The sequence below is a fragment of the Triturus cristatus genome, chromosome 11 (assembly GCF_964204655.1).
Source record: "Triturus cristatus chromosome 11, aTriCri1.1, whole genome shotgun sequence".
NCBI classification, from domain to species: domain Eukaryota; kingdom Metazoa; phylum Chordata; class Amphibia; order Caudata; family Salamandridae; genus Triturus; species Triturus cristatus.
In genome coordinates, this window is record NC_140594.1 from 578163460 (window position 1) to 578190653 (window position 27194).

Consider the following 27194-nt stretch of genomic DNA (forward strand, 5'->3'; position numbering starts at 1 on the left):
AATAGATACCCAAGCAATACCATCCCCGGTGGTGGGTCTGCGAACCAAGATCACACCAGAAAGTCCTGGAGGACAGAACGGCCAAAGAAGCCATCCCTCCGGATTTGGCTGTCAAGGCAATAATGCCTGGCAAACGTGTGTAGCGAAGCCCACGTCGCCGCCTGACAGATGTCCTGCAAAGGGACACCCCGTCCCAAAGCAGTAGTAGCCGCTGTGGCCCGAGTGGAGTGGGCGCGCAGCCCAACAGGAGGGTCCTTTTTTGCCAAGGAATAACAAATTTTGATGCACAAAACGACCCACCGAGAGATGGTCCGTTTGTGCACAGCTTTCCCCTTCTTAGCACCCACGTATCCAACGAAAAGTTGGTCGTCCACCTGGAACTGCTTTGTGCGGTCCAAATAAAAGGAGAGCGCACGTTTTGGGTCCAGACGGTGGAGCCTCTCTTCCTCTTTGGAAGGATGCGGAGGCGGAAAGAAGGTGGGCAAGGTGACAGACTGCCCAAGATGAAATGGAGTCACCACTTTCGGTAGAAAGGAGGGACGAGGCCGAAGGACAACCTTGTCCGGATGAACAGAGAGAAAAGGAGGCTTTGAAGATAAAGCCTGGAGCTCACTCACCCGTCTAGCCGAGGTGATGGCTACCAGAAAAGCAGTCTTAAGCGTCAGCAGACGAAGAGGACAATTATGAAGAGGCTCAAAGGGAGCGCACATTAGAAATGTGAGAACAAGATTCAAGTCCCACTGAGGCATTACAAAAGGGACAGGAGGGAACGTGTGAGTAATGCCCTTTAAAAAGCGTGTAACTACAGGGGACTTGAAAAGAGAAGGCTGATCAGGAAGCCGTAAGAAGGCAGAGATGGCAGCAAGATAACCTTTCAGGGTGCCCAGGGCAGAGCCCTGCCGGGCCAAGGAAAGAAGAAACAGTAGAACCTCAGAAAGAGGGGCGGAAAGGGGATCCACAGCCTTTGCTGTGCACCATGCCACAAATTTGTTCCACCGGCAGGCGTATACCGTCTTTGTGGAGGGATGCCTGGCTGCCAGAATGATATCACAGACTTCAGGAGGCAAGTCAAATGACATCAACTGCCGCCGCTCAATCTCCACGCATGGAGGTGGAGGCTGGACAGGTTCGGGTGGAGGACCGTCCCCTGCTGCTGCGACAGAAGATCCTCCCGAAGGGGCAGACGTATCGGAGGATCGGTCAACATACTGAGTAGCTCGGGATACCAGTACCTTCGTGCCCAATCCGGAGCCACCAAGATGACTTGGAACCGGTCGTGCCTGATCTTCTTCAGCACTCTGGGCAGAAGTGGTATAGGCGGAAAGGCGTACAACAGACCGCAACTCCACTCGTGACGAAAAGCGTCGCCGAGCGAGTGCCGCCTTGGAAATTCCAACGTGCAGAACTGCTGACATTGCGCGTTCTCTTCGGTGGCGAATAGATCTAACCAAGGCTCTCCCCACTGCTGAAAGAGACCTTGCGCCACTTCGGAGTTCAGACGCCATTCGTGATCCATCATGCACCGGCGGCTGAGTTCGTCTGCTCTGGCGTTCAGAGAGCCCGCCAGATGTTGAACCACTAGGGTGACGCCCTGGTGTTCCAGCCACGTCCAGAGGCGCAGAGCCTCCTGACAAAGGGTCCACGACCCCACCCCGCCTTGTTTGTTGCAATACCACATGGCGGTGGTGTTGTCCGTGAACACCTGCACGACACTTCCCCTGACAGAGGGAAGGAAGGCTTTCAGTGCAAGCCGGATCGCTCTCAACTCCAACAGGTTGATGTGGAGACGAGACTCCGCCGGAGACCAGAGGCCTCTGATCTCCGCCTCTCCCATATGGCCACCCCATCCCAGGAGGGACGCATCCGTCACTACGACATGCTCCGGTTGGGGTAGGGAGAGGCTCTTGCCCGTGACCCAATCGCGGTCCGTGAGCCACCACTGCAACTGCTGTGCAGTGCCCTCCGAGATCCAGACATGGTCGGACAGGTTGCCGTGATGCTGGGCCCACTGAAACTTCAGGTCCCACTGCAGAGCCCGCATGCGCCGCCTGGCGTGATGCACTAGTAGGATGCAGGAAGCCATCAGCCCCAGAAGCCGCAACACTAGCCTGACCGAAACCCAGGATAGAGGCCGAAAGATGGGAATCAGGGCCTGAATATCCCGGACCCGTTGTTCCGGTGGATAGACCCGGAACTGCGCCGAATCGAGAACTGCTCCGATGAAGAGGAGCTTCTGAGAGGGACTCAAGTGTGACTTCGGCACGTTGATGGAAAATCCCAGCAAATGCAGGAGATCCGCCGTAGCCTGGAGGTGGGAGACGACTGTCTGGGGCGAGCCCGCCTTCAACAACCAGTCGTCGAGATAGGGGAAGACTGGAACCCCTGATCTGCGCAGATGAGCTGCGACCACCGCCATCACTTTCGTGAACACCCGAGGGGCACTGGTGAGGCCGAAGGGGAGCACGGTAAACTGAAAGTGCTCTTGGCCCACCGTGAACCGCAGGTAACGCCGGTGGGCCGGCAGGACGGGGATGTGGAAATATGCGTCCTGCAAGTCCAACGCTACCATCCAGTCTCCAGGGTCTAGGGCAGCTAGAACCTGAGCCAAAGTTAACATCTTGAACCTCTCCTTCCGGAGGAAGGCATTGACGTTCCGGAGGTCCAAGATAGGGCGTAGGCCCCCTTTGCCCTTCTTGGGAACCAGAAAGTAGTGGGAATAACAACCACAACCTACTTCTGGGCTCGGAACGCGCTCGACGGCCCCTTTGGCCAAGAGGGCCGAAACTTCCTCGTGGAGAAGATTCAAATGATCCCCCGAGATACTGTGGTGCTGCGGTGGCATGGCTGGAGGGGTCGTCTCGAAGGGGAGGGAGTAGCCCCTTCGGACGATTTGCAGCACCCACCTGTCCGATGTGATGGACCGCCAGTGGAGCAGGTGATGGCGAACTCTGCCGCCCACTGGCGTGGAATGGGCCTGAAAGCTCGGACTAGGAAGGCTTTGAGGCGGATGCTGCCGGGGTGGATGTGGGCTGACCTCGTCGTCCTCCAGAACCGCCTCGGCGGAAACCACGTCCGCGACCGCGCGCAGGTTGGTTCTGCGGCTGGTGGCTAGGCGCACGTGAGGAGGCACCCCTTCCTTGGCCACGAAAGGGGCGAAAGGCGGAAGTTTGCGACCGCGGGGCTGAGAGGCCCAAGGACTTGGGCGTAGCCCGGGAGTCCTTAAAGCGATTCAGCGCACTGTCCGCTTTCTCGCCAAAAAGGCGAGTGCCATCAAAGGGCATGTCCATGAAAGTGCTCTGGACATCGCCCGAAAATGACGTGGACCGCAGCCAGGCGTGACGTCTAAGCGCCACTGTGGTAGAAATGGCCCTACCCAGCGAGTCCGTGGTGTCAAGCCCACATCGGATAGCATGTCGCGCTGCATCCCTCCCATCGGCCAGAGCCTGGGTAAGTCGTGTCCGGACCTCCTCCGGACACAGGGGCAGCACGTCCTCCACCGCATCCCACAGAGAGTGGGAATAACGGTCCAAGAGACAAGCGGTGTTCAAAGACCGCAGGCCCAAACTAAGGGAGGAGAACAGCTTCTTGCCAAACTGTTCCAGTCTCTTGGAATCCCGGTCCGGCGGGGCGGTCGGGAAAGAGGATTGGGAGGTAGAGGCCTGGATAACCAGGCTCTCAGGGGTAGGGTGTTGGGACAGAAAACTGGGGTCGCCCGGAGCAGGGCGGTGGCGCCTGGCGACGTTCCTGTCCACAGGAGGAACTGTGGAGGGCTTGGACCAGGTGCCCTGCAGAACGTCAATGAGGGCCTCATTGAATTGCAGCAGAGGCTCAGTGGAGCTTGCTGCAGACTGAAGCACCTCAGTAAGGACGTTAGTCCTCACAGCCACGGCAGGCAGCTCGAGCCCAAGGGCTGCGGCCTCCTTGCGCAGCACCACAGAGAAAGCAGCGCCCTCCTCCGAAGCCACAGTCGGAGGAGAGACAAATCCAGTGTCTGGAGAGGTATCCAGGCCACTGGCCTCCCCCAGTTCATCTGCCCAGTCCTGTGACAGTTGAGCCTGAAAGGCCATAGGATCCTCGGATCCCTCCCAGTTGTCCCCATCATCCGATTCCTGGTATACAGGAGGAAGTAACGGAGCCAGGCAATAGACATAATGTGTCTCTAGCGGCGCCGAACGCGGCGTCCATCGACGCCGTACCAGCCCGGGCCCGGAGTGGGGCTGAACTGGGGCTCGACGTCGAGCGGAGTCGACGTCGGCGTCGGGGGTGGTACCGGTGTCGACGCCGGCGGAGGAGGCGTGACGAGGTCGACCGGCGTCGGCGGGGACTCGGGAACGGGTCCCTCGGGCGCTTGCGGCGTCGAGGCCGGAGCCGTCAACGGCGCCGGGGCCGGAGCCACCGGCAGGCAAGGCAGCCCAGTCGGGTCCGCGGGGCCCGAAGGCGCGCCAGCGGGCGTCGACGGCGGAGCCAGGTTCCTCATGGCCGAGAGGAAGGCACTGACTTCCGCCGGCGTCGCGTCAGTCCCAGGGACCGGAGGGTATGGGGACGTGCGCGGCGCCTGTGGCGCCGCCGGAGCCGCGGGGGTGGAACCACCCTGACCCTCGGCCGAGTTGCGCGACCGGCGAGGGGAGTCCGAAGAGCGGTGTCACCTCTTGGACTTCTTGGAATGCTTCGACTTACCCGAAGACTTGGATCCCGACGACCGATGGTGACGTCGGCTGCGGCTCCGCGACCGATCCTTGGACCTCCTCCTGGACCGGGATCGAGAGGCGCGCGGAGCCGAGTGGCGAATCTCAAGAAGCTTACGGGACCGCTCCCATCTAGCCTTCGAGGTCAGGGACTTGCAGTCCGAGCACGACTCCGCGTCGTGGTCGAGGCCCAAGCAGTAAAGGCACCGGCGGTGATGGTCCGTAACCGTCATCAAGCGGCTACAGTCAGCACAGGCTTTAAAACCAGGCATCCTACCGGCACCGGAGTCGAGACAAGATCAAACAGGATCAAAAAAAAAGTTAGTCAAAAATTGACTAAAGGGGTAGCTCTCCCGGATCTGCGATTACTGGCGCGGAAAAAAGAAGAACTGACGTCAGCGCGCGAGGGCGGCGTCTAAGTACTCCGACAACGTCATTCCGGCGCACGTCGCCGACGACGGACGCGGAGCCGCAGACGACGCCTAGCGACGCGCAAGGGGTATTGCTGACGAAAAATCTTCCGGATCCAGTCTGACGCCTGGGGATATTCTAAGGTGAGGAATCTAACTAACGTGTTTCTTTCAGATAAGAATATCTCAATGTAACCAAGTATTTTCCCTAAAGCCAGACGAACATTATTGGACACCAATCAACACCCACCCTCCCATGGAGCCAGAGAAAAAATGCCACCATAGGCAACACCATGACCTACAGCCAGAGCAACATGCACTTTGTGTCTTGTAGTCCGAGAAACTACAGGTCACCATAAACAAAACACTGCTTCATAGACATAGCAGCCAGTTCTTAAAACAACTTGCCTAACAACTAGAGGAATACTACCTTACCATAGCCAACATCTTACCCGAAAATGTGATGAACAGTATAAACATACAAGTGGCAGCAGAGTGCTATCCAAATGTCAAGTAACAAGAGAAATATGTTGTTCTGTATTTAAACTAAGGACTCTCTCATGGGGCTTTGTTTTATTGATCTTAAAGGTTTAAACTAAGGACTCTCTCATGGGTCTTTGTTTTATTGATCTCAAAGGCATGATAGTGACCAATTTATTCCCTTAGGCCAATGTCACAAAAAAAGATGGGTGCAAGATTAGTTTACAGCCAATCAACCATAACCACCCAAACATCAGGCCTATGAAATGCATCCAAGGTTAAACTCTGTTATTTGAAAGGTGCCAGCGCCATTAAGAGGTATTAATGGCACAGAAACTGCACATATCATTGGAGGAAGAGGTTTCCTTAACCATGATTGGAGGATCGGGGATTGGGTCACCTGCAGGAAGACTCTAGGATCCAGATGCTTTCCAGCCTGCATATGTCTGGATAAAATGTCAGCTAAGGACTAAAGTAGCATAAAGCAGGTCTCCAAAATCTGCATGATGTCTCCATTTATTGCTACGGTGTTGGTGCAGTTCTTGGTCATTTTGGGAAGTAAAAGCGGGTGTCTCAAGGTGTATAATATAGGCAATTATTTGTACGATCAGAAGTGAGCACTCTCATATTAGAGAGTAAGGCATAATTTGCCCTCCCTGAGTTTACAGCCTAAGCAACAAATCAGAGAAGTGCAAGATGGAATAACCAGTAGTTGCAAAAAACACCAGTAGCCGTGAAAGGTGAAAAGAATCATACTAGTAGACTGAATATGCCCCAGATGCATTCCTAAATGAATTGGTAGGCTAAGCAGGAATGTACAGTGATGGGTAACAGGCCTGAATAGCCATGGAAAGCCTAAAGACAGGAACTGGAAATATCCAAGTTGATTTTGAATAGCCTTCTGGAGGCATAGAAAGTGCTGCATTGGACAGTGGTGCAGATCTGTCAAAGAGACCTTTCGAGGAAGTAATACATGGGACTCAACCATCAGGTTATAAAGACGTTTATGACCTATGGAAAGGAAGGGGTGAGGTAAGGGGTAATCTTCTTTGACAGACAAAACAGGATGTAAAACCTATGCCTTTGGAATGCTAGTGCCAGTAGAGGACACTATGAAATAATATAAGAAATTATATACTTACCCGTAACTCCAAATCACCAAAGTCTGCATCATTCTTAGATTCAAATGCTTAAATCATTCGCCATTGTCAGATGGGGAATCCCTGAGATTTTTAAAATAGCAATAAACAGTGTTAACATTGCTGTAGACCCAACAGCAGTGTACATTTAGTTGCATACTTACCTCATTTAAATCAAGCCAAACGTCAGCTAATGAGGTGGATGTGCATTTCTCTCTATGCCACGTTGAAACTACCACTGCTCAGATTTCATAGCAGAAGTGTGAAGGATGTAATGAAATGGGCAGTGAGTCTCTGACTGGGAAGGAAAGAGGGTCTCTTGGGAATCTATGAACAGCTACTGAGAACCGTAGTAAGAAGCAAGTAATTAACTTTTTTTCCTGCGTAGAATGGTTTATAGATTAACATTCTTAATCAGAGTATCAACTAGTATGAAAGCCATGTAATATGCTGGATGCACGCTAAACCCTATTCACACAGATAGTCTAATAAGACTTCTTGGCCCAGCAATCCTTGGTGAATGTTTTCCTGTTTCTCCATGTGGCTCTACAGTAGCTATGCCGGAGAAGGACTCCTGCACAGAGGGTCACAACAGCAGAGGCCCTTCAAGGAGACTGCACTGTCAACTTACTCCTAAGGGTGTGCTTTGCTTTTTTGTGGCAGAAAGTGATGCAGACTGGGAGTCAGCAGGCAATACCTTGTTTGGACAAATAGCAGCCCCTGCAGAGACAACCAAAAGAGACAAAGAGCTGGTAATAAGTCTTTAGTTCTGTCCATGTACTTAATGCATCTGAGAATACTTGGTGAATGTAGAGCATTTTCAGCTGATGTTGATGGATTTAGGAAAAATAGCAAAATAATAGGCTTTGCCTAAGGTTGTGGTGTGCAAGATGGCTTTGTCCTTAGTAAAGTGGAGATTATTGTGAAACACAGGAGCTCCTCCACTCTCTTTTCTAATGTCGGAGCCAAAGACAGTGCAGACATCAATGAAAGGTGTTTCAATTACGCGACATCGATAGGGACGAAGGGTGGTTATATGAGCTGGCTGAGTACTGTGATCAGTTTCCATGGCACCGGGGAATGGAAAACTGTAGGGAAGGCTCAGAAAAGATCTTCCATGAACGGTTTGATGGTCCTCTGGGAAAAGAAGAGTCAAAGGATCTTCTGAAACTGGATACTGCAACCAGGCGAACTCTTACTGAGGCATGTTGCACCCCTTCCTGGGCCAGGTGAAGTATAGCAGAATTATAAGCAGCTCTACTGAGACAGGATGAAGGCTTTCACGCTATGTACAAAAATGCTTCCACTTGGTGTAGGTCTAGATTGTAGGAGAGGTGCCAGACAGAAACAGGATCACTCTACAATCTGGAGAAATCATCAAATTCTAGGTGGTCTGGGACTAGAAAGTCATCTTCAGAGATTCAAGCCATGGCATAAGACCTGTATGTTCTGCCTAGAAAGATGACTGGGATCATTTTTCAGTAAAATCAGTGGGAATTGGAACAGGCAGACCAGCTGAGAGTACTAGAAATTACATGGGCATCCCAGGGCTTTAAGAATCAGGAAACATCACACTGAATTTGCCTTCAACAGAAGCCTGGGGAAGAGGGGAAACAGTCTCAATGCAAAAATGATGGACCAGTTCGATAAATGGGACCTGATAGGACTCTCTACAGTTGGAGACATGTGGGTAGGTGGAAAAAAGAAACTTTTTGATGACCTAAAACAGGAATATAAACTGAATGCGAGGGAAATCTTTAGGTATCTTCAGGTCAGGAATGCACTACAGAGGGCGATACCCAGAGGCTCTGATCTACCTGTCTCATCACCCTTGGAAGATAGACTGCTCGACGATTACCTTCCCGACAGGGCGATCTCCCTGACATACAGGAAGATTCTTAATAGCACCCCAGATGCAATGGGAAAAATATGAGCAAAATGGGCAGAAGATGTGGGAGACATTAGTGATGAGGACTGGCAGGAGGCACTAGCGTCACCCCAAGAGGTAGCGATCCGATCCCGCTCTAAATTTATCCAACTGAAACTCCTGCATAGAGCATACTATACAAGTTCAGCGTTGGTCAGAATGGGTGTCTTGGACTCCCCGACATGTCCCAGGGGCTGTGGGCAAACAGGCACATAAATGCACAACTGGTGGGAATGCCCGCATCTCCAGACGTATTGGTGGAAGGTAACCTCAGCGTTATTTTTAATATGTAAGAAAACAATGGAGGTGTCGCTCTGATGGTGCCTCTTTAACATATGGGACGCTACAGATCTCTCAAGGGCTGAGAGAATATGGGTTTCACTGGGGTGCATGATTGCCAAATGTAATATAGCTAGATCCTGGAAGGGAACTACCGGGCTCTAACTCAAATACTGGGAGACAGATATGGACTGGTCCGTGCAGGCGGAGCGGACTATTTACGAATGAAGAGTGTGCCCACAAAAATGGACCAGAATCTGGGGGGCCTGGAATGAAAGCCTTCGAATGCCATGTACACCGTTCAGGGACACTTCTCAACAGGCAGGGGACCACCTAGATGACTGAAGATGTATAAGATGGAGAATGTCATCAGATTTGTTGTACTGCAAATGGTCTCATGTAGCGTATTGATGGATATTGTATTACTGCACTTGGCTTGGAAGAAGACAATGGTGTTGCACTGTACTTTGTTTTTGTCATTCCCTGTATGTTTTATAAAAAGATTTTCAACAAAAAAAACAAATGATGGACCAAGTCATCAAGAAGGGATTTCCCATTAAGCCTGGTTGCCAGGGCCTGCTTGCAGAAGAACAGCAATTTTTTTGTTCTCAAGTGTCAAAACAGATCCAGCTTGGGATGGCACTGCTTCCTGAAGATTTGCTGATGTCGCTCTTGGTGAAGCTACCATTCGTTGCAATCAAACAGAGAACAGCAAAGGGCATACAAAGGTTCTTTTTGGATCCCTGTTAGATGCTCCTATGAGACATCTAAGCCATTTAATATGAACCAGTCCCATAGTACCACTGCCTCCTCTGAAAGAGTGTACGACCTTGTGTTTATCCCTTCTGCTCGCCAATGTAATACGTAGTTTATGTTGTCGAGTATCTTCAGGGTAGCCTTGTTTAACAGTAGGGTAAGAATGCTTGCAGCCCAATGGATAGCTTGTAATTTGAGAACGTTGACATAGAGTGATTTATCTTCTGCTGACTACTGGTCCTTTGTGAAAAAGTCCTGCTTGAGAGTACCACAACCCTACATTGAATCATCGGTTATCACAACAAGTCTAGGTTGTCTTGGTTCAAATAGAAGACCAGCTTTTAGATTTTCTGGAAATCTCCACCACAACAGAGCTTTTATAAGGCATTGTGTGGCTTTGACGGTGTCATTTCATGACCCCGACCCTGTTACTTGGTGCCACTACAAATCTAGTTGTAGCTGAATAAGTCACATCCGTAGCTGGTAAAAAGTGAATTCCACTATGCATGAATACATTACAGTGCAGTGACTTGTATTTTCCAATAGGGACTGAACTGCATTTGCAGAAGCTTGTTGCCATGTTCTGCAGCTTTGCAATGCATTCACTTGATAGAACTGCTTTAACTAATATTGTGTACATGACTTCTCCATGAACTGATGGCATGCAGCAGGGTGGATGGAAGATTTGCCCATGTTGAGTGTCGAGCCCTGCTAGTGGACAGGTTATTGCAGGCCGTCATGAAGGACTGCGTTTCCTGAGCAGAGGAGGCCTTCGGCAGCCAATCACCTAGATATGAAGGGACCCAGTGGCCTTGAAAAAAAAAGACTGGTGCAAGACATTTGTTGAAGATTTGGGGTGCAGATTTTAGGCCAAAAGGGAGTGTTGTGAATTGGTGGTGCTGCTCTCAGATATTTTCAGTGGTTTGGGTGAATGAGGGTGTGAATATACGCGCCCTTTCAATTCAAGAAGGGTGGAATACTCCTTCCTTAAGCAACAGATCCCCGATCTTAGCTTGACTGCCTGTATTAGTAACAGAGCAAACAAAAGGAGATGATGAACGGCGTGCTGAAGCTTTTCAGACACTCACGCCAGTCACAGATCTGGGTTGAATCCATCATCGTTCTTTAGCTCACTTCGCCACCCCAGTTCACACCCAGCCATTTGCAAATCAGTCTTGACCCTGTTCCTTATGGGAACAGTCCAGCCTGAAACGCCAAGCCAGGTCTTCCCTGGACCGGAAACAAGCATCCTGGAACTGGTTTCGGGGTAAGACCCCTCATCAGCCAGGCTAGCTTAATTTCAGTGGCAAAGTGAGCAAGGGACCCACATCTGGGCATACCCTGCCAACTTAGGGCGAACAAAGCAAACACAAGGTGATTATGGGCAAAGCGCTGGAACTTTTCAGACACTCGCCCCAAGTCCCAGATTTGTATTTGCTTTGTTTCCCCTAAGTTGGCAGGGTGTGCCCAGACGTGGGTCCCTTGCTCACTTTGCCACAAGTTTCAAGCTAGCCTGGCTGATGAGGGGTGTTACCCCGAAACAAACCGGTCCCAGGATGCTTGTTTCTGGTCCAGGGAAGACCTGGCTTGGCAGTTTGGGCTGGACTGTTCCCATGAGGGACAGGTTCAAGATTGATTTGCATATGGCCGTATCTGAACTGTGGTGGCAAAGAGAGCTAAAGAACAATGATGGATTCAACCCAGATCTGTGACTGGGGGTGTGTCTGAAAAGTTTCAGTGCTCCGTCCATAATCTTTGTGTTTGCTTTGTCGTAGTAACAGGGCCAACCTTATCCACCATGTCTCCAACCTTTTCTGCACTGAGAGCTACTTATGTTCAATGAAACGCATTGAGAGCTACTAACATTATTAGTGTTTTATCATTTCATTTTTTTTATATGTATAATAATTCAACCAAGCAAAAGCTTTCCAAATTAATAAGCTGGGCTGCACACTGGTGAGCTACTCAGAGGTATCTGGAGAGCTACAGTAGCTCATGAGCTACTGGTTGGAGACCCCCGATTTGGAGCCATGAAGGCAAGACCATGAAAGCCCCCTCTACTGAAGTGCAAACAAGGAGTGAGCAGTATCTGTATCTGTCTTGATGTTCTATAGATTCCCATCAGAAGGATTTCTGAAGAGCATCCAGAGAACGAGGAGTCAATTGGGTGGAGCCCTCATATTATTGTGTTCTCTTAAAACTCCTCTAGCATTCTTGACACATGGGGAATCCTCCATATTCCTCCATCGTGGGTTCATAATCAGGTACATATTGGACTTCGAGCTAAGCTGGGCTGTATGCTTTGTCTGAGGCTTGATACAGTCACTGATCTCTGCCTCTATATCAGAGTCCAGCATATGGACTGGCAGATGCTTTAATACCTTCAGTGGAGATGTAAGAATCAGCATAGATGAGATGGGAAACTTCTACAAAGGAAAAATAGTGACGCCCTGAGATGGGGTCATTTATGGGTTCATCAACAAGGTTGTCAATGTCAACACTAATGGAACAATGATCAGTAGAGCCTTTGCTGTTGAGAAGACTGTTGTCAGCATCGCCAATAGGGGCTTCTTACTAGCTGATGTGACCGCAAAATCTGGGTGTTCACATGCAAAAGGTTCATTGAAGAGTCATCCGAGCTATGAACAGGGAGGCTGTGAATAGTATCCTCTTCTTTGTAGGTGACGGGAGGCCTGCTGTTGATGACAGTTTTGTCAGGATTGCTGACAGAGCTTCAGACTAGGTGGATTTTGACACCATGTTGTGTTCAGATTGATGTGAGGCATTGTTTGATACCTTGACAGAGGACACTTTAATCATTTCTGCTTGGAGGCAGAAACCTGTGCTTCCTTTGCAAACACGAGCACTGGAAATTCGAAGTGCTTAGAGGGGCATTACGCATAGAAGCATCCCCTGAGGAGAGAGCATCCTAATTAGAGGGGTGAAATTACTTTCTCAATCCTTCAGTCTCTGTAGGCAAGGAGCAGTGTGTCAAAGGTATTGCTTTAGGCATAATCTTTTCCCATGCCCTGAGAGAACAGGTGAAGAGTCAGACCTGTTGCGAGGACCCTGTGAGGAGAGCTGTAGGGCCATGTGTTGTGCAAATGTCAAGGAGAGGAAGGGTACAGAGAATTACTGTTTTTACTCTGCAGAAGGAGTTTATCAACAGAGCTCCATGTATGAGAAACAACCTCAGAACTGGGCAATGGATGCTTAGCATGTTGTTAACAAGGAGAGGATAATATGAAAATATACCAATATTAATATGTGGTACTTGCTCTGCTTTAGTCAAGATACAGAAAGTGCCATTAATATTATCAAAGTAGTGTTTATATATTTCCCTAAATAGAAAAATTAAATATATGTAAAAGTGTTATAGAAAATCTGCCTTTTCTGTGTGGTCGCCACAGATTTTTCAGCTTTTGCTCAACCATATATTTTGGTGGCTTTACAACTCTACCCCTACTAATCAGTAGTAAAGTGCCTGTGTCCCCCCTTAAAAAATGTTCGAATTGACATATTCCTAACTGGCATATTTAACTTGCCTATAAGTCCCTAGTATATGGTACAAAGTGTATCCAGGACCTGGAAGTTAAATGCCACTAGTGGACTGCAGCACCTATAGTGCCATCCACTACAGTGCAAACATGACTTCAGGTCTACCAGTGTATCCTAACTGTAGCAATGTAAAACCTGCAATTCGACCTGTAAAAATAAACACTTTTAAAAGGTCTAACCTCCATTATAATATTAAGTCACCCCTTTGTAGGCCCCTTTGTAGGCCGGGTAGCCAACAAGGCAAGGTACATGGTATTTAAAAGTGCAACATGTAGAAATTGAATGTTGGGGGCCTGGCTTCGCTAGCCACGATGGCGGACACGACTCCCTAGAGTTCCGTGCCGGGAGCCCAACAAGCGGCATCCATCGACGGGGGTGGGGGCCCCAAACCACACCGGAGGGCGTGCGCTGCACTCCTGAACTGCAGGGGTGTCAGCAGGGGCAGAGATCCCGAGCGGAAAAAGGAGAAAACAGAAAATCTCCGGTGAACCGCGTGGCGGGAACGCCTGATCCCAAAATGGTGGCTGCCTGCAGCCTCCCGGGGCCATAGGAGGAACCCTAAAGGACAGGTACTCCATTAATTGTGAGAGGCGGATCGGCCTCGGGAGATCAGTGAGGGAGCACTGAGACACGCTTGATGGTGGCGGAGGGCGGGACACAGAGGTGGAAGCAAGCGGCACCACCGAGAAGCACTGCTGGAGGCCTAACCGAGCTGTAGACTGGGAGGGGCCCTATGGCGGGTGCCCTTAAAGCCAGCGACTATCGCACGCCCGCAGCGACCCCCGAACGCCGCCCGGCGGCCTCCTTGGCCCAAGGACAAGGCCATCTCGAGCCTCGGATACTTCCAGAGGAGGGGCTGCAGCCCACTGGGGGGCAGCAAGGACCTCACAGGGTCAGCGTCGGAGTGAGAGTAGGGAGGACTGAACCTGCAACCAAGAGGGTGGGGAAGGAGTCGAACCAGGAGCCGTGAAGACGCAACCAAAACCACCCCTCCCCTCCCACCGCTATTACAGGACGGACTCTGCCGAGTAGAAGGACTCCCCTCATCTCCATCCCGGGAGGCTCTTGGGGCCTAGAGAAAGCCGGGGGCCACGGCAACACGGGTCTAGGAGGCACCACTGAGGGACCTTGTGAGCCAGGGAACAGAGGAGCGGGCACGAGGGGCTCCATGTCACCTTACTCCCGAGGTTAGTGAGCAGACATTTGAGAGGCAGAAGACGTTCCTCCCTCACCAAGGCTCACGGATATGGCCATGAGGTGTGCTCCCACAGAGATGACCTAAAGGAGGAGGAAGGGCGTTGACGAAGGAGGCCCACAACGGGGCAGAAGGCCCAAACAACCAAATCCTGGAACGGTGCTTAAAGAGCCGGGGGCTCCCCTTCCCCAACCCCTTCCATCCACAAACTGCAGCTGCACTGCGACACAGTCCTCAAGGGGCCCAACAGCAGCAGACATCACCTGCATCTCCCACAAGGTGATCGCAAGCAGAGCCATAGCCCAACCCGGATAAGCGAAGAGGGGGCCTTAACAATTTAGGCCCGAGTCAGCCCATATACAGAGGCCGGGTTGGAGAACCCACGTAAACACGGAGGAGGAAGGGAAGCCGGTCCTGCCAGGAATCACAGCATCGCATTACCCACAGGTCCACCACACCTCCAGGAGGGTGTTGCGAGCACGACAAGGCTAGGCAGGGGATCTGGCCAGAACTGACCCAGAACGGGAGAGTCGTGGACAACCCCCCCCCCCCCCCCCGGCTGGCCAAACGAATGGGGTGGTTGGGTGCTCGCATCGTTGACTGCGACCATGGGATGCCTAAAGACATCCAGGGGAACCCAGGCCCCCAGCCAGACGAGACCGGGGTCCCCAGCCCCAGCAGGTCAGAAGGCAAGCACAGACCCTAATGCCATCATGTCGGAAAAACTTTATAAGGTACTAGCACCATAGAGAACTCACAGGTTACCATGGAGGAGCGCTTGGGCACCCTGGCCACGGACCTCAATCTGTTACGTGATGACCACAGAAAGCTGGCGGGCAAGGTGGGAGATGGGGAAAAAACGCGGTTGGCAATGATACCTCAAACTAAAGCACAACAGGACTCCATAGAAGACTTACAAGCCTGTGTCACGACTCTGGAGGACAGAACAGACGATCTGGAAGGGCACTCCAGGTGAAGCAATTTGGGTATCCTGAACCTACCGGAGGGAGTGGAGGGGAACGATCCCGTTGAATATATAGAGGCCTGGTTCTGATCAGTTACACCGCGAGAGGAACTCACCTCATATTTCTCAATCGAAAGGGCACACAGGGTTCCGGCACGACGACTGCCCCCGGGCTCGCATCCTCGCCCCATGCTAGTAAAGTTGCTCCACTTTCAGGACAGGGATGCCATATTACGAGTGGCCAGACAGAATGCTCTCATCACGGTAGAGGATAAACATGTCATGCTCTTCCCAGACTACTCCAGAGCGGTACAACGGAAACGGGCATCATTTCATGAGATAACGAGACTACTATGGAATCAAAGCATTCAATACTCTTTGTTGTTCCCGGCAAGGCTCAAAATAATTCACAACGATACTACAATGTTCTTCACAGATCCGCAGGAAGCAACAGACTGGATGGACCTGAACCTACAGATTGGCTCAACTCAGAGAAACGCCAGAGCACCGGGGCCCAAGATGACCTGGCCTCCCAGACGAGGAGCATGGAATACCCAGAGTCAATCCGGACAGCAACCACTTCCTAAAACACTAGCACTACCGGACCTGGAGCAGATCATAGCGGAGCGCCGGAAGGCCATACAAGCAGAGGCAGAAATGGGGGCAAATCTCTCAACCTCAAACCATGAGGACACTCTGCATATTTTCACACCCGCCGAAGATCCTAATGACTCAAGTGACTCTAATGAGAACTCTGGGGTCCTGCCCACCGTCACACCACAGACGGCTGACATGCTTATATAAAGCTCACTCACAACTGCTAAAACATTGCCTCAAGCGCAAGAGCGGCCCTGCCCCTTAATTTCACGTAACACACTAAGTGTCATGATAGTGCTGACCCCCAACCACCACAGATGAGGGTGACCCCCACTAGATATACACAGAACTATAAGGGACCTACCTGGCGCGATGAGTCTCAGTGGTTCGCGCGAGTCAGCCGAAACACACCCCAACACAAAACGTTAGTGGGTACGTAATTGTACCAGTTTGGATGTGCTGTCTGTTGCAGCAGATCCCCTGTATTGGGTCTTCAACTCCAAAGTGTTTTCTAGTTTAACCCCTCTCCAGACCCTGACCCCATACCAACCCCATCACAAAGGGCTGAACCACTCGTTGGCACACTCACACCGGGCACCACCAAGCTCTCCATGAGGTTTTCAAGCGGGACCCCCGGGACTTCCCTGCCTCACTGCGTGACCTATCAGCCACCATGAGCCCACCGGCAGATGTTACATTTCTCACTGTAAATGCACGGGGTATACGTATGGCGTGGAAGCGCTACACCATTTATGCTTATATTAAACGTCAGCAGGCGCAGGTCATACTATTGCAGGAAGCTCACCTCACAAAGGGAGAACTAGATAAGCTTCAAAAGCTATGGCGGGGAACCTTTTGCGCCACGACGTATTCAGCATACGCACGAGGAGCCCTCATCTGGCTCAGGCCGTGAGTCCCCTTCTGGGAGACTAATAGAAAGAAAGACCCAGAAGGGAGATACGCCCTGCTAGAGGGATTATTGGATGGACAGCCAATACTAATAGGTAGCATCTATGCTCCGAACAGGGAACAAACACTATATTCTGGGAAATCCTGTCACGTGGCTTGGCTCAATTTACATCTTCACCGTACGTTTTTGGTGGGGATTACAATTGCACGTTAGATCTCAACTTAGACAGATCGTATCCATAGGCCCCAACGTCGCAAGCCCACATGTACACAGCCCGGTTCCAGACCTGGGCAAACCACTGGTCGTTGACAGACGCATGGCGTCATGCACATCGACAACTTAACTCTACTCCTTGCATTCAATTCCCCACGACTTACGAGTACGGCTGGACCGATTCACGTGTACAAGCACAATCTTCCCCGAGCTCAACACTCGGACTATCTAGGTAGGGTGATATCAGATCACGATGCACACGTTCTGACTCTTAGATGGCGCCCATCCTCACCGCCAGTTCCCACCTGGCAGCTCCAACGAGACTGCCTGGAGGATCTGGTGCTCCAACATGAGCAGAGGGAGAACATACAAAACTACTTTTTGAAAATGCACACTCTAGGACACTCTAATGGGACGCCTTCAACGTGGTCATGAAGGGTACATGCATCCGACAAATTTTGGGGGTACGAAAAACATTAGAGCAGGTGGTACAAGCGACGGAGCAATGCTTAGCACAGCTACCCAAAGAGGCAGACACACAGGCCACTCTCCACACACAAATAGCAGAACCCAAGGCCAAATACGCAGAGGCCTGCGCAGATTTGCGCAGATACAATTTCCGTGCCTACGCCGCCAGAACCCATGAGAGGCAAACAGAGCCGGAACCCTGCTGGCATGGCTCGTCCGGCAGGACCTGAACACACAACCCATTACCAGCATCAGAAACACGACAGGTGAGATCATTTACGCGCAGGCAGATATCATGCTCGCTTTTCATGAATATTACATGATCTGTACAGGGAACCGTTCCCCGACAGAGAAGAACACATCCAAAAAGCACTACTATCCATTTCTATAACACAGATGAAGGAAGAAGATCAGACCTCACTAGACGAACAAATCACGACAGCGGAGATCAAACACGCAAGCCATCATTTAGCCAAAAAAAAAGCCCTGGGCCATGACGGTTTCCCCATAGAATACTACCACACATTATCCCAGCAACTAGCTCCGCAGCTGGAAATAGTATATAGGGCGGCGCAAGAGACAGAAACACTCCCCCAATCCATGCAGGACTCAATACTGGTGACTTTCCCCAAACCAGATCGGGATCCACTGCTTGGGTCATCATATCGACCTATTATCCTAATAATGTCAGACTGCAAAATATTGGGGAAGATCCTAGCAGACCGAGTAACGGGGGTGCTCCCACGCCTGGTACACCCGGATCAGTGTGGGTTTGTGCCAGGAAGAAACATCTCTCAGAATATATGTTGGCTATTTCAAATCCAAGATGGTGTACAGGGCCGGTTCCTGCACGCCACGTGCCTGATACTAGACCTAGAAAAGGCCTTTGACACCTTGGCATGGCAGTATTTATTTGCGGTTCTGCAACGAGAAGGGATGGAACCCCAACTCCTGACGTACATTTAATTGTTATACACCGGCCTTGCCACCCGGGTCCAAATAGGTCAACATAGCTCTCCACCTATCCCAGGTGTCCAGTGAAATGCGTCAGGGATGCCCCCTTTCCCCGTTGCTGTTCGCCCTTGCGATGGAACCGCTGGTGATAAGACTTAGAGGGGGCAAGCTATGGGGTTTACCACTCGAGGGGCAAATCCATAATGTGCCTCTCTACGCGGAGGACCTCCTAATATATGTGAGAGACATCACAGCAGACCTCACGCCTCTGTGGGCCACACTCGACGACTTCGAGAGAGCAGTGGGCTTGAAGGTAAATTGGGCCAAATCCACTATCTATCCCATTCATCCAGACACCCCCCAATTGGGAGATAACAGCCGGGGAAATCAAGTTAGTATGGAACGGGACCGCTCCTAGGTATCTGGGAATCCGGCTGTATCATACTCCGAGGGATCTCCTTGAGGGCAACCACTTTCGGGCCCTACGAGGGATTAAGGACCAGGTCACTTTCTGGCGAACATTTCCCTTGGCCCTCATAGGGATGGGGGCTTTATCAAAGATGATAATAGTACCCTGCCTCCTCTTTTATTTTGCAAATGTCCCAGTGATCCTCTCACGGGCCTTTTTTCAAGAACTAAACTCCTTACTACTGTCCCTAGTCTGGGGCGGAGGCTGCCGCAGAGTAGCTATGCCGACACTACAGCGACCACGAGACCGTGGAGGGTTGGGAGTCCCTTCCTTTGAGGCCTACTTCCTTGCAGCACAACTGCAGTGGATCTCGCACTGGACAGCGGGGCGTCATCTAGAGGAAACAGAAACGTCAACGGGGACACTGTCAGCTTCGGAGATCACCCAAATGCTCTTCCCAGGGACCAAACCCAATCCCTCCCACTCTGTTTAGGTGAAGGTGGCCAGATCCTGTATGTTAAGGATCCACCGTCTTTCTCGAATGACGCCAATGTACTCCCCATTACTGCCACTAGAGGGTCTTCCTAGGGGACATAGCCACTACACATCTAGGGATTTACAAACCTGGACAGAATATGCACTCACGGAGGTGGATACCCTGTTCACAGACGGCCAGTTAACCTCATTTGAAGGATCTAGCAGATGGGAGCGAGCTTCCTGCAGGACAATTCCTGCTTCACAGACAATTCATGGCGGACTGTAGGAGGATATGGGACCTGACAGAGGGAGAACCCAAAACACACCCCACACTGTACGCGATATTGCATATGGGAGCAGGGAGACAGCTTGTCACTTGGATATATAAATCAATGATAGACCTCACATGTGTACCACTAACACGATTACGTCTAAAGTGGGAAGAGGAATTTGGCCGGGCGCTACATGATAAGGAATGTTTTGCAGCACTAGAGCATCATAAAAAAGTGTTGCATAATCAACGCTTCAAAAACATCCAATTCAACATACTACATCGTGAGTACCTCACGCCGGAGCGACTCAAGCGCTTCTTCCCTGCGACACACTTTGAATGCCCATGCTGCCACATGCCAGAGGATCCATTTGTTCACATGCAATGGTCATGCCCCACCCTACAGCCTTACTGGGCAGATGTACATGCCGCGATATTGACGGTCATGGGTCTGATGGGCCTCGCCTCCTGGGAGGCCAGCGCCCTGGGGATTATTAAACAGAAAAATCAGAGGAAGGTGGAGACTCGATTTGCAATACTGGCCCTACTCCTAGCTAAGCGCAACATTACACTACACTGGTATTCTCCAAGCGGTCCCCCGATAGCAGCATGGAGGGGAGCGGTCCAAAAATGGGGAGCCGCCGAAGGACGCAATCAGGCTAGAGGAGGCGCTGGGCACACGACGTAGCCACATATCCATGGAGTGGTCAATGCTCCTCCACAGCTTCAAACAGACACGTAATACCCCTACGAATACCCCAGCTGCCACTCAGACGGAGCTCGACCCCATAGCGCCTCAAACAACACAGGAACCCCCGGACGGGTCCCACCCGCCACTCCCATACATGCCCCGGTGTGAGAGCAATACCCAGTGCCAATAGACCAGCAACAACCAATGCCCTTATTCCCAGCCCCCCTCCTTTCCATTCCAGATTTATTCACCCCAGTTGGTTCAAACAGGTGAACTCTTTTCAACCAACCTCAAGAGCAGTAAGACGCACCGAATAGGCCCTGGTAATTATCGAGCGGGGATGAACCCTATTCTCACTAAGCATCCATACATGGTTAGAAACAAGATACCTACCAGAGCAAATAAGGATCTTGATGTTATTCTGTTATAATGGCAATATAACTTGACGAATGTTACATGACTATCAATGACATTATAAAATGTATACTCTGTATGTACATGGAAAAACGAATAAAAAGGTTTACCCCCCCAAAAAATGTAGAAATTGAATGTTGACATGCCCTAAAGTGGCTAGCACCCAAAAGCTATTTTTCACTGAGTTAGGCCTAGTTGTCATATTTAGAAAAACGGTACAGATTAAAATCCTACTACTGTATCTCAGGAAAGGGACACGCTACAAAAATAATGAAACAACTATTTTTTTATAGTAATTAAAAATCTAATGCAATGGTGACGTTTGATTATTAATAAATATTGAGGAAAAGTAACTTCCAGAAAGTTCCATTTTCCCTCCTGGAAGTTCCTGGAAGCTAATTTGCATTTTCTCTCCATCTTCTCTCAGCCAGTAATTAGCATTTGAATAGGTGTGAAAAGGGTATAAAATACCACCCAGGAGTAAGCAATAGGCTCCCCTGAATGAGTTGAGATGACTACTCTGAACCTCCCAGAATATGAAGGGTGGAGAGAGGGTCTGTGGACATCCTTTTTGGACCTACAGCATTAGCTCCTACTGGAGTGTCAAATTCTTCATTACAGGTCTGCTGAGTTTATATAGAACACTTGGGGTGCACTTTAAAGGTAAAGAACAGAATGCCAAGACAATTCTTAAGCATACACTGTCAGGTTGCTGAAGAATCCAGCCTTTGTCCTACCATAATTCAGTCTCTGGGTTTGTTGTGGTTACAGTTGCTACCATTAACTCAATTTTATTATTAGGTGTGGGAGGACCCTAGGGTTATCATAGTGCTCTCCCGCCCTCCCTTGCAAACCTCCCAGACCTGTAAGCCAAATTTAAGTGTGGCTGAAGACACTTGCCATCTTGAAAATGCCCAATGTGGGTAGGGTTGGCCCTGGGTACTTTCATTCCATCAGTTGGGGCATGTCCAGGAGTCATTCCCACCCAGCTCATGTCAGGCTTAAATGTGGTATTTCCAGGCGTACACTTCAGAACACAGCTGGACCTGAGGAAGAACAGAAGAGTACTGCACCTGCTACCCGGGACCTGAGAGGAGCCCTGAAGGACTGGACCTGCTACTTCTTGTACCCAAAAGAAAGAAGTGGGCTCCAAGGGTTATAGGGCCGACCTCGCCGTTCAAGCTACAACAAGACTGTCCTGCAACTGCCCATCTGAAAAGTGGCAACCGTAATTTACCCTGCTATTGGCTTCTGCCTGACACCGTTGAAACTCCAAGTGCCTCTCCTGAAGTAAAGGGCGGCCTTTAAAAGGGTACTCCCCTGGTGAATTGGGACTTAAAGGACAAAGGGGCTGATTTAGGGTTTGGAAGGTGGTTCTAAGTCTATGAGTATGGTGGAATTTCTCCTGTCATACCAAGGGTCCTTCACCCATCAAATTTTGAGCTGTCCACCAGCAATGTACGCCCTACATCCTTCAGCACAAACCCTTTGGCCACCAGTTTATAGTACTGCAGTATGGATCTATGAAAGAGGATTGTCTGCCACTAAGGCACGATTTGTGTACAAATGTAGAAGTTGTTCAAATTTTTATACATGAATCATCATGTTAAAGCCATTACTATTAGGATGAATGCTCTAAGAAAAGGCAGTACGGTTTGCTTGCATTACTGACAAGAGTACAAAAACATATACACGTGTTTGCAAAATTTAACAATTCAAGTCTACTGATAATGCTCCCAGCTTGGATGCAAAAAAGCAGAAGCCTGAAAACAAGATTAGGGATTTTTTGAAAATACAACATGCGTAAATAAACTGCAACGTGCGAGAAAACCTTTTGCTAAGCTATTGTGCAGTTTAAATACAATTTCTCTGCAGCATCATTTAGGACATGTGTTTGCTAAATAAAAATATTTACCAAAACGATTAGCATTTTATATTGGAGAATCAGTGTAAAACAATATAGTAATATTGTGGGCAGCATTAAAATTAATTAGGGGTCCAATTCTTTAAGAAAATTACAGAAGTACATCCACAGATATATGTCTTTGCAATGGTGAAAATTTGCGACTTTCGATATTCACAAAAGGTTTCAGAAGTGGGCCTGGATTCTGTACTCCTAACAAACTTTTGTGAATCCCATTTTCACATGAGCAAATATACCCTCATACTTGCTCATGAGAAAATCTGCTTAACAATTACAAATTCACTTTACTTTCAGCTCCCTTTTCCCCTGCTAACCTGGAAAAAGTTTTACTCCTGACCTTGTCCCACGTGGGAGGAGAGTGGAGAGGACTTGGTAAATACCCCTAAACATTTCAAGTTTGTGGGTCTGAACAGTCTCTTGGTCTTGGGGTATCCCAAATTTGCAACTATTGACTACCGACTGATTCCAGCTCCTGCATGTAGATTTGTGGAAATGTGGCAAAATTAGAACATTGCTAGGGTCCAAGCACTGAATATATTTATGTTATGTGCCCTAGCATAATCAGACCATTACATTCGATTTTGTTTAATGAGAACACTTCCATAATTGTCCTCTCAATGCATGGCACCAAAAGGAAAAGTGTTTTTAAAAAATAAGATTTCTGAAGCATCTCACCCTTTGAACAAGTCCATTATTTTATAAAACAGGAATGAGGAACGGTAATACTTGTTCAGGGGGAGAACAGTCCATAAAACTGGTACTCCATAGTAGCTTTTGCATCCCTGTAGTCCTCATCATTAGGCTATGCCTTGCTGTCTGACACCTCGGCACCGTGGGTGAGGTGGCAGTATCTGGGTAGCATACACTAATTTTGTACTTCTCTGCAGCTTGTACTGTTGAAGAGTTTGCACAATGATGGCACTCACTCATGTTATTCTTAAGACCTAAAGAGTATCACCTTCCCAGAGCTGAGCTTCTCTTACATTACCTGTGCTGTGTGTGGCTTCAAAACCCTTCTTCTGCACAGAGTTATCCGAGAAGAACTTGAGGAACATCTTGCTGCTGCTGGAGAGGATGTGATCGGGGATCTTGGTGCCGCAGTAGCGGCCCAGCAGAGGAGCTTTGGCGTCCTTTCCATTATAAACCTCTAGGTTGTCATATGTGCACTCGTCGTGGGGCTCAATGTCCAGTTCTGTGATGGTCTGGTATAGGAAGGGCAGGAGATGATTGCAAAGAGACACAGGGCAGAGAGAAGAATAAGAGGACAGGCGAAAAGCAGAGGGACCAAGAATGGAGAAAAGCAAAGGATACGAGAAGCAGACAGAAAACATGAATTGGAAAGAACAATAATGAGAATCAATGAAGTGGAAAAAGGGAGCAATAGGGAAAGACATTAGACAAGAAGAGCAAAGAGCGCAGGATAGAGAAAGAAAATAACAGTGGGCAGAGGAGCAAGAGAAGACAGTAAGAAAGACAAAGAAGAGAATTAAAAGAGGAAGGACCAGGGACAGAGGAACAAAGGAGAAAAGGGAAGGAAAAGAAGGGGCAAAAGATAAATTCAACAAGTTAACAAAAACTGAAAACATGTCTTCCTGTCCAGAGCACACTGCACCCATGATAGATATCCGACCAGATATTACCAGTTTGATACGATGTCCGGAGGTTGCAGAGACTAGCCAGGTACACTCTTTCTTGCTTGGATACTTATCAGGCCAGTTTGGGCTGGAGATTGTGCCTGTCACACTAACTACTTTATGATCACAGCCAGCTGTTGGAAGAACAAACACAGGTTAGGGCATGCTGTGCACTGCAGTCACCCAATTAGTGCCCAAATCATGAGGCAAAATCAAGGAACACTACTGCAGTGCTTTCAACACCTGCATCCCACATTCCACCCATAATCGACAAGCATGAAACCATCTAAGCCAAAGCTTCCAAACATCACAGCGAGGAAAGACTGCTAGGTCGTCCTGCTGTCACATTTCCACCCAGAACTACGTTCATCACACTAGTGGGTTTAGGGAGGAGGCTGACAACTACTGGCCACTCTGTCCAACATAGATGGAAGGGAAATACCTGAAATCACATTTAAAGGAAAGAGTCATGACTTGCAGTGAGCTGGTTACATGGATTCTCAAGTGGGAGGCAGGCTAGTCTAACACAGTTGGATACTTCAATAGGATTATCAAAGAAACAGATCAAGTCAAAGTAGTGTATTCAATTTACATTTACTTTAGTAGATCACTTGATACTTTTCACCATACATTACTAGTAAATAGGATGAACAGCTTTGGGATAGGAGCATGGTTGGTACGGAGGGTTAGAACCCTGTTGAGTGCTGGTTGGCAGAGACTGGTTGCAAAAGTAGAACATTCGGAGGTAAAGAAGGCTACCAGAGTATTTTTGGGACAAAGGTTAATTGATGTAATCATAAGTGACATTGATGCTGGCAAGTAGGTAAGGCATACTCTAAGTAAGTACATCTTTCTGCATGTTCACCCCCACATTTCTGGACAGATGCTGCTGGTTTATCGACTGAGAGTGCACTGAGGCCTATTAATCAGACCTCAGTGCCAGTGTTCTAACCCATTACAAAGTGTATGTCAAATTGGCTATCCCCAATTGGCAAAGACTGATTTACTTCCAAGTCCCTAGTATATGGTACCCAAATTGCCAACGGCACGTAAGGCAGAGTGTGCACCCAGGGCTGTAGCACTACTTGTGCAACCCTATGTGTGACTATGTACAAAATGGCTCCGAGCCTGCCACTGCAGACTGAAAGACCAGTGGTAACACTGCTAGTTCGACTTTGACATTCAAATAAATGGCAAAGCCCCCACTTCCCATAACAATATATGTAAGTCATCCCTAAGGAAGGCCTATAGAGCCCAAAGGCAGGGGGCTGTATATTATTAAGTAGCACATGTATTTGTATGAATGCCTTAAAAGTAGCACTTTGCAACTGTCATTTTGCTGTGGAAGGGCTAGCAGCCCCATTGGCTAACACAGGGTTACTGGCTGACCCCTCAGCCCGGCTAACGTCTGAATGGGACTGCCTAGCTGGGCACTATAAGGCATCAAATTGATCATGGCATTAAACCCAACTTAATGCCCAAGCCGAATTCAATTTCACTATTGGAGAAATACAACTTTTAGAATGCCACACATGGCCAGAAAACCGTCACCAAGAGGGAGGAGACCTGGTAGCCCATTGGCTAGTGACTGCATCATCCCCCCACAGCATTTTCTGGGAATATATAGGGCACCCCCGGCACCGTTGCCCTCAGATCACATCAGAACTGGAACAAGGACTGAAGAAGGACTGCCTTCCTGCCCCACGGACTGTACAAAGAGAGGCGGAACCATGTGCTGGACTGCACCTGCTGCACCTTGGGCTAGCGAAGAGAGGGCTGTGCCTGTGGCTCCTGGATAGGGGAACAGTTGTGCTCCAAGCCCAGACCAAAAGAGTGACTCATGAGAACTGTTGACTGAACTCTTGGAACCTGCACCAGGGTCAGAGCAACTTAAGTGGAAAATCAGAAAGTTTATAGCCACTAAGGAAGGATCACTATCTTCAGCCGCTAGGCATCCCAAGAGGCCAATCCTTGACGGCCAGTAAGTCAGACCGGGGAGTATCATCTGAGTCCAGATTGGTCACCCAAGAGGGACACCCGCCCCACCATATGATATTGCAGGGACCACTGTACACAGAGACCCTTCAAGGGACCCCGACCTCTGAGGCCAAGGTCGCCCCCACCTGACCTGAGGAACAAGGAATAACCGCAAAGGAAGCCCCGTCAACCGCACAGTACCTAGAGCATCTTTGAACATCTTCATTGGCTGCATTAGCAACTTCTCCCTGTTGGATTTGGTCACCTAAGCTGGGCCGGAGTAGCTTAGCTGAACTAACTTTTACAAACATTTCAAAAGCTTACAAACTTTACGGTTGCCAATGCTTTCTTTAAAAATCTTTATTTCTAGAACCCTCAGGTGGATTTTGCTCATCTTGGACTCTAAATAATCATAAAAATATAATCTATTTTTGTAAGGCCGCACAGCCATACATATAATATACCCAAATCCTCAAACATACCCTCTTGTACATGATGCAAAGATAACACATTATAAAATGTAATAATAATGTTACTATGTATTAGCCTAAATTGGATGGAATAATGAAATATCGTTCTTATTGACACCCAAAAACAGTGTTATAAAAACTATTGTTATAGGTAAGTAATTTTTTTCCTTGCCAGCATGAAACTCCAGTACAGACACATGCCGTGTAAAGAGGACCTAGTAATATTCTTTCAGAAGGGATATGGGCAAGACATTGGAACAGCTGCTAATGCATTTTAGTTATCCTTTGTCCCACCCGTGCATCTCTTGTATAGACCTCAACATAGCTACTCTGCAAATATGTAGTAAAATGTTTCAGAGGGAAGCTGCAGTGGTTCTTTTCCATCCTCTGGC

General features: G+C 49.2%; 1 protein-coding gene across 1 annotated transcript in view; it reads right to left on the reverse strand.

Annotated features, from left to right (window-relative positions):
- The window catches only part of BMP1 (bone morphogenetic protein 1), a 475212-nt gene that overhangs the window by 13619 nt on the left and 434399 nt on the right, over positions 1-27194 (reverse strand). Inside the window, exons 17-18 of the mRNA XM_085633801.1 lie at positions 24362-24489; positions 23710-23923 (exon numbers count right to left, since the gene is read on the reverse strand). Coding sequence (XP_085489927.1) covers positions 23710-23923; positions 24362-24489 — 342 coding nt within the window. The remainder of the gene's footprint in view (positions 1-23709; positions 23924-24361; positions 24490-27194) is intronic.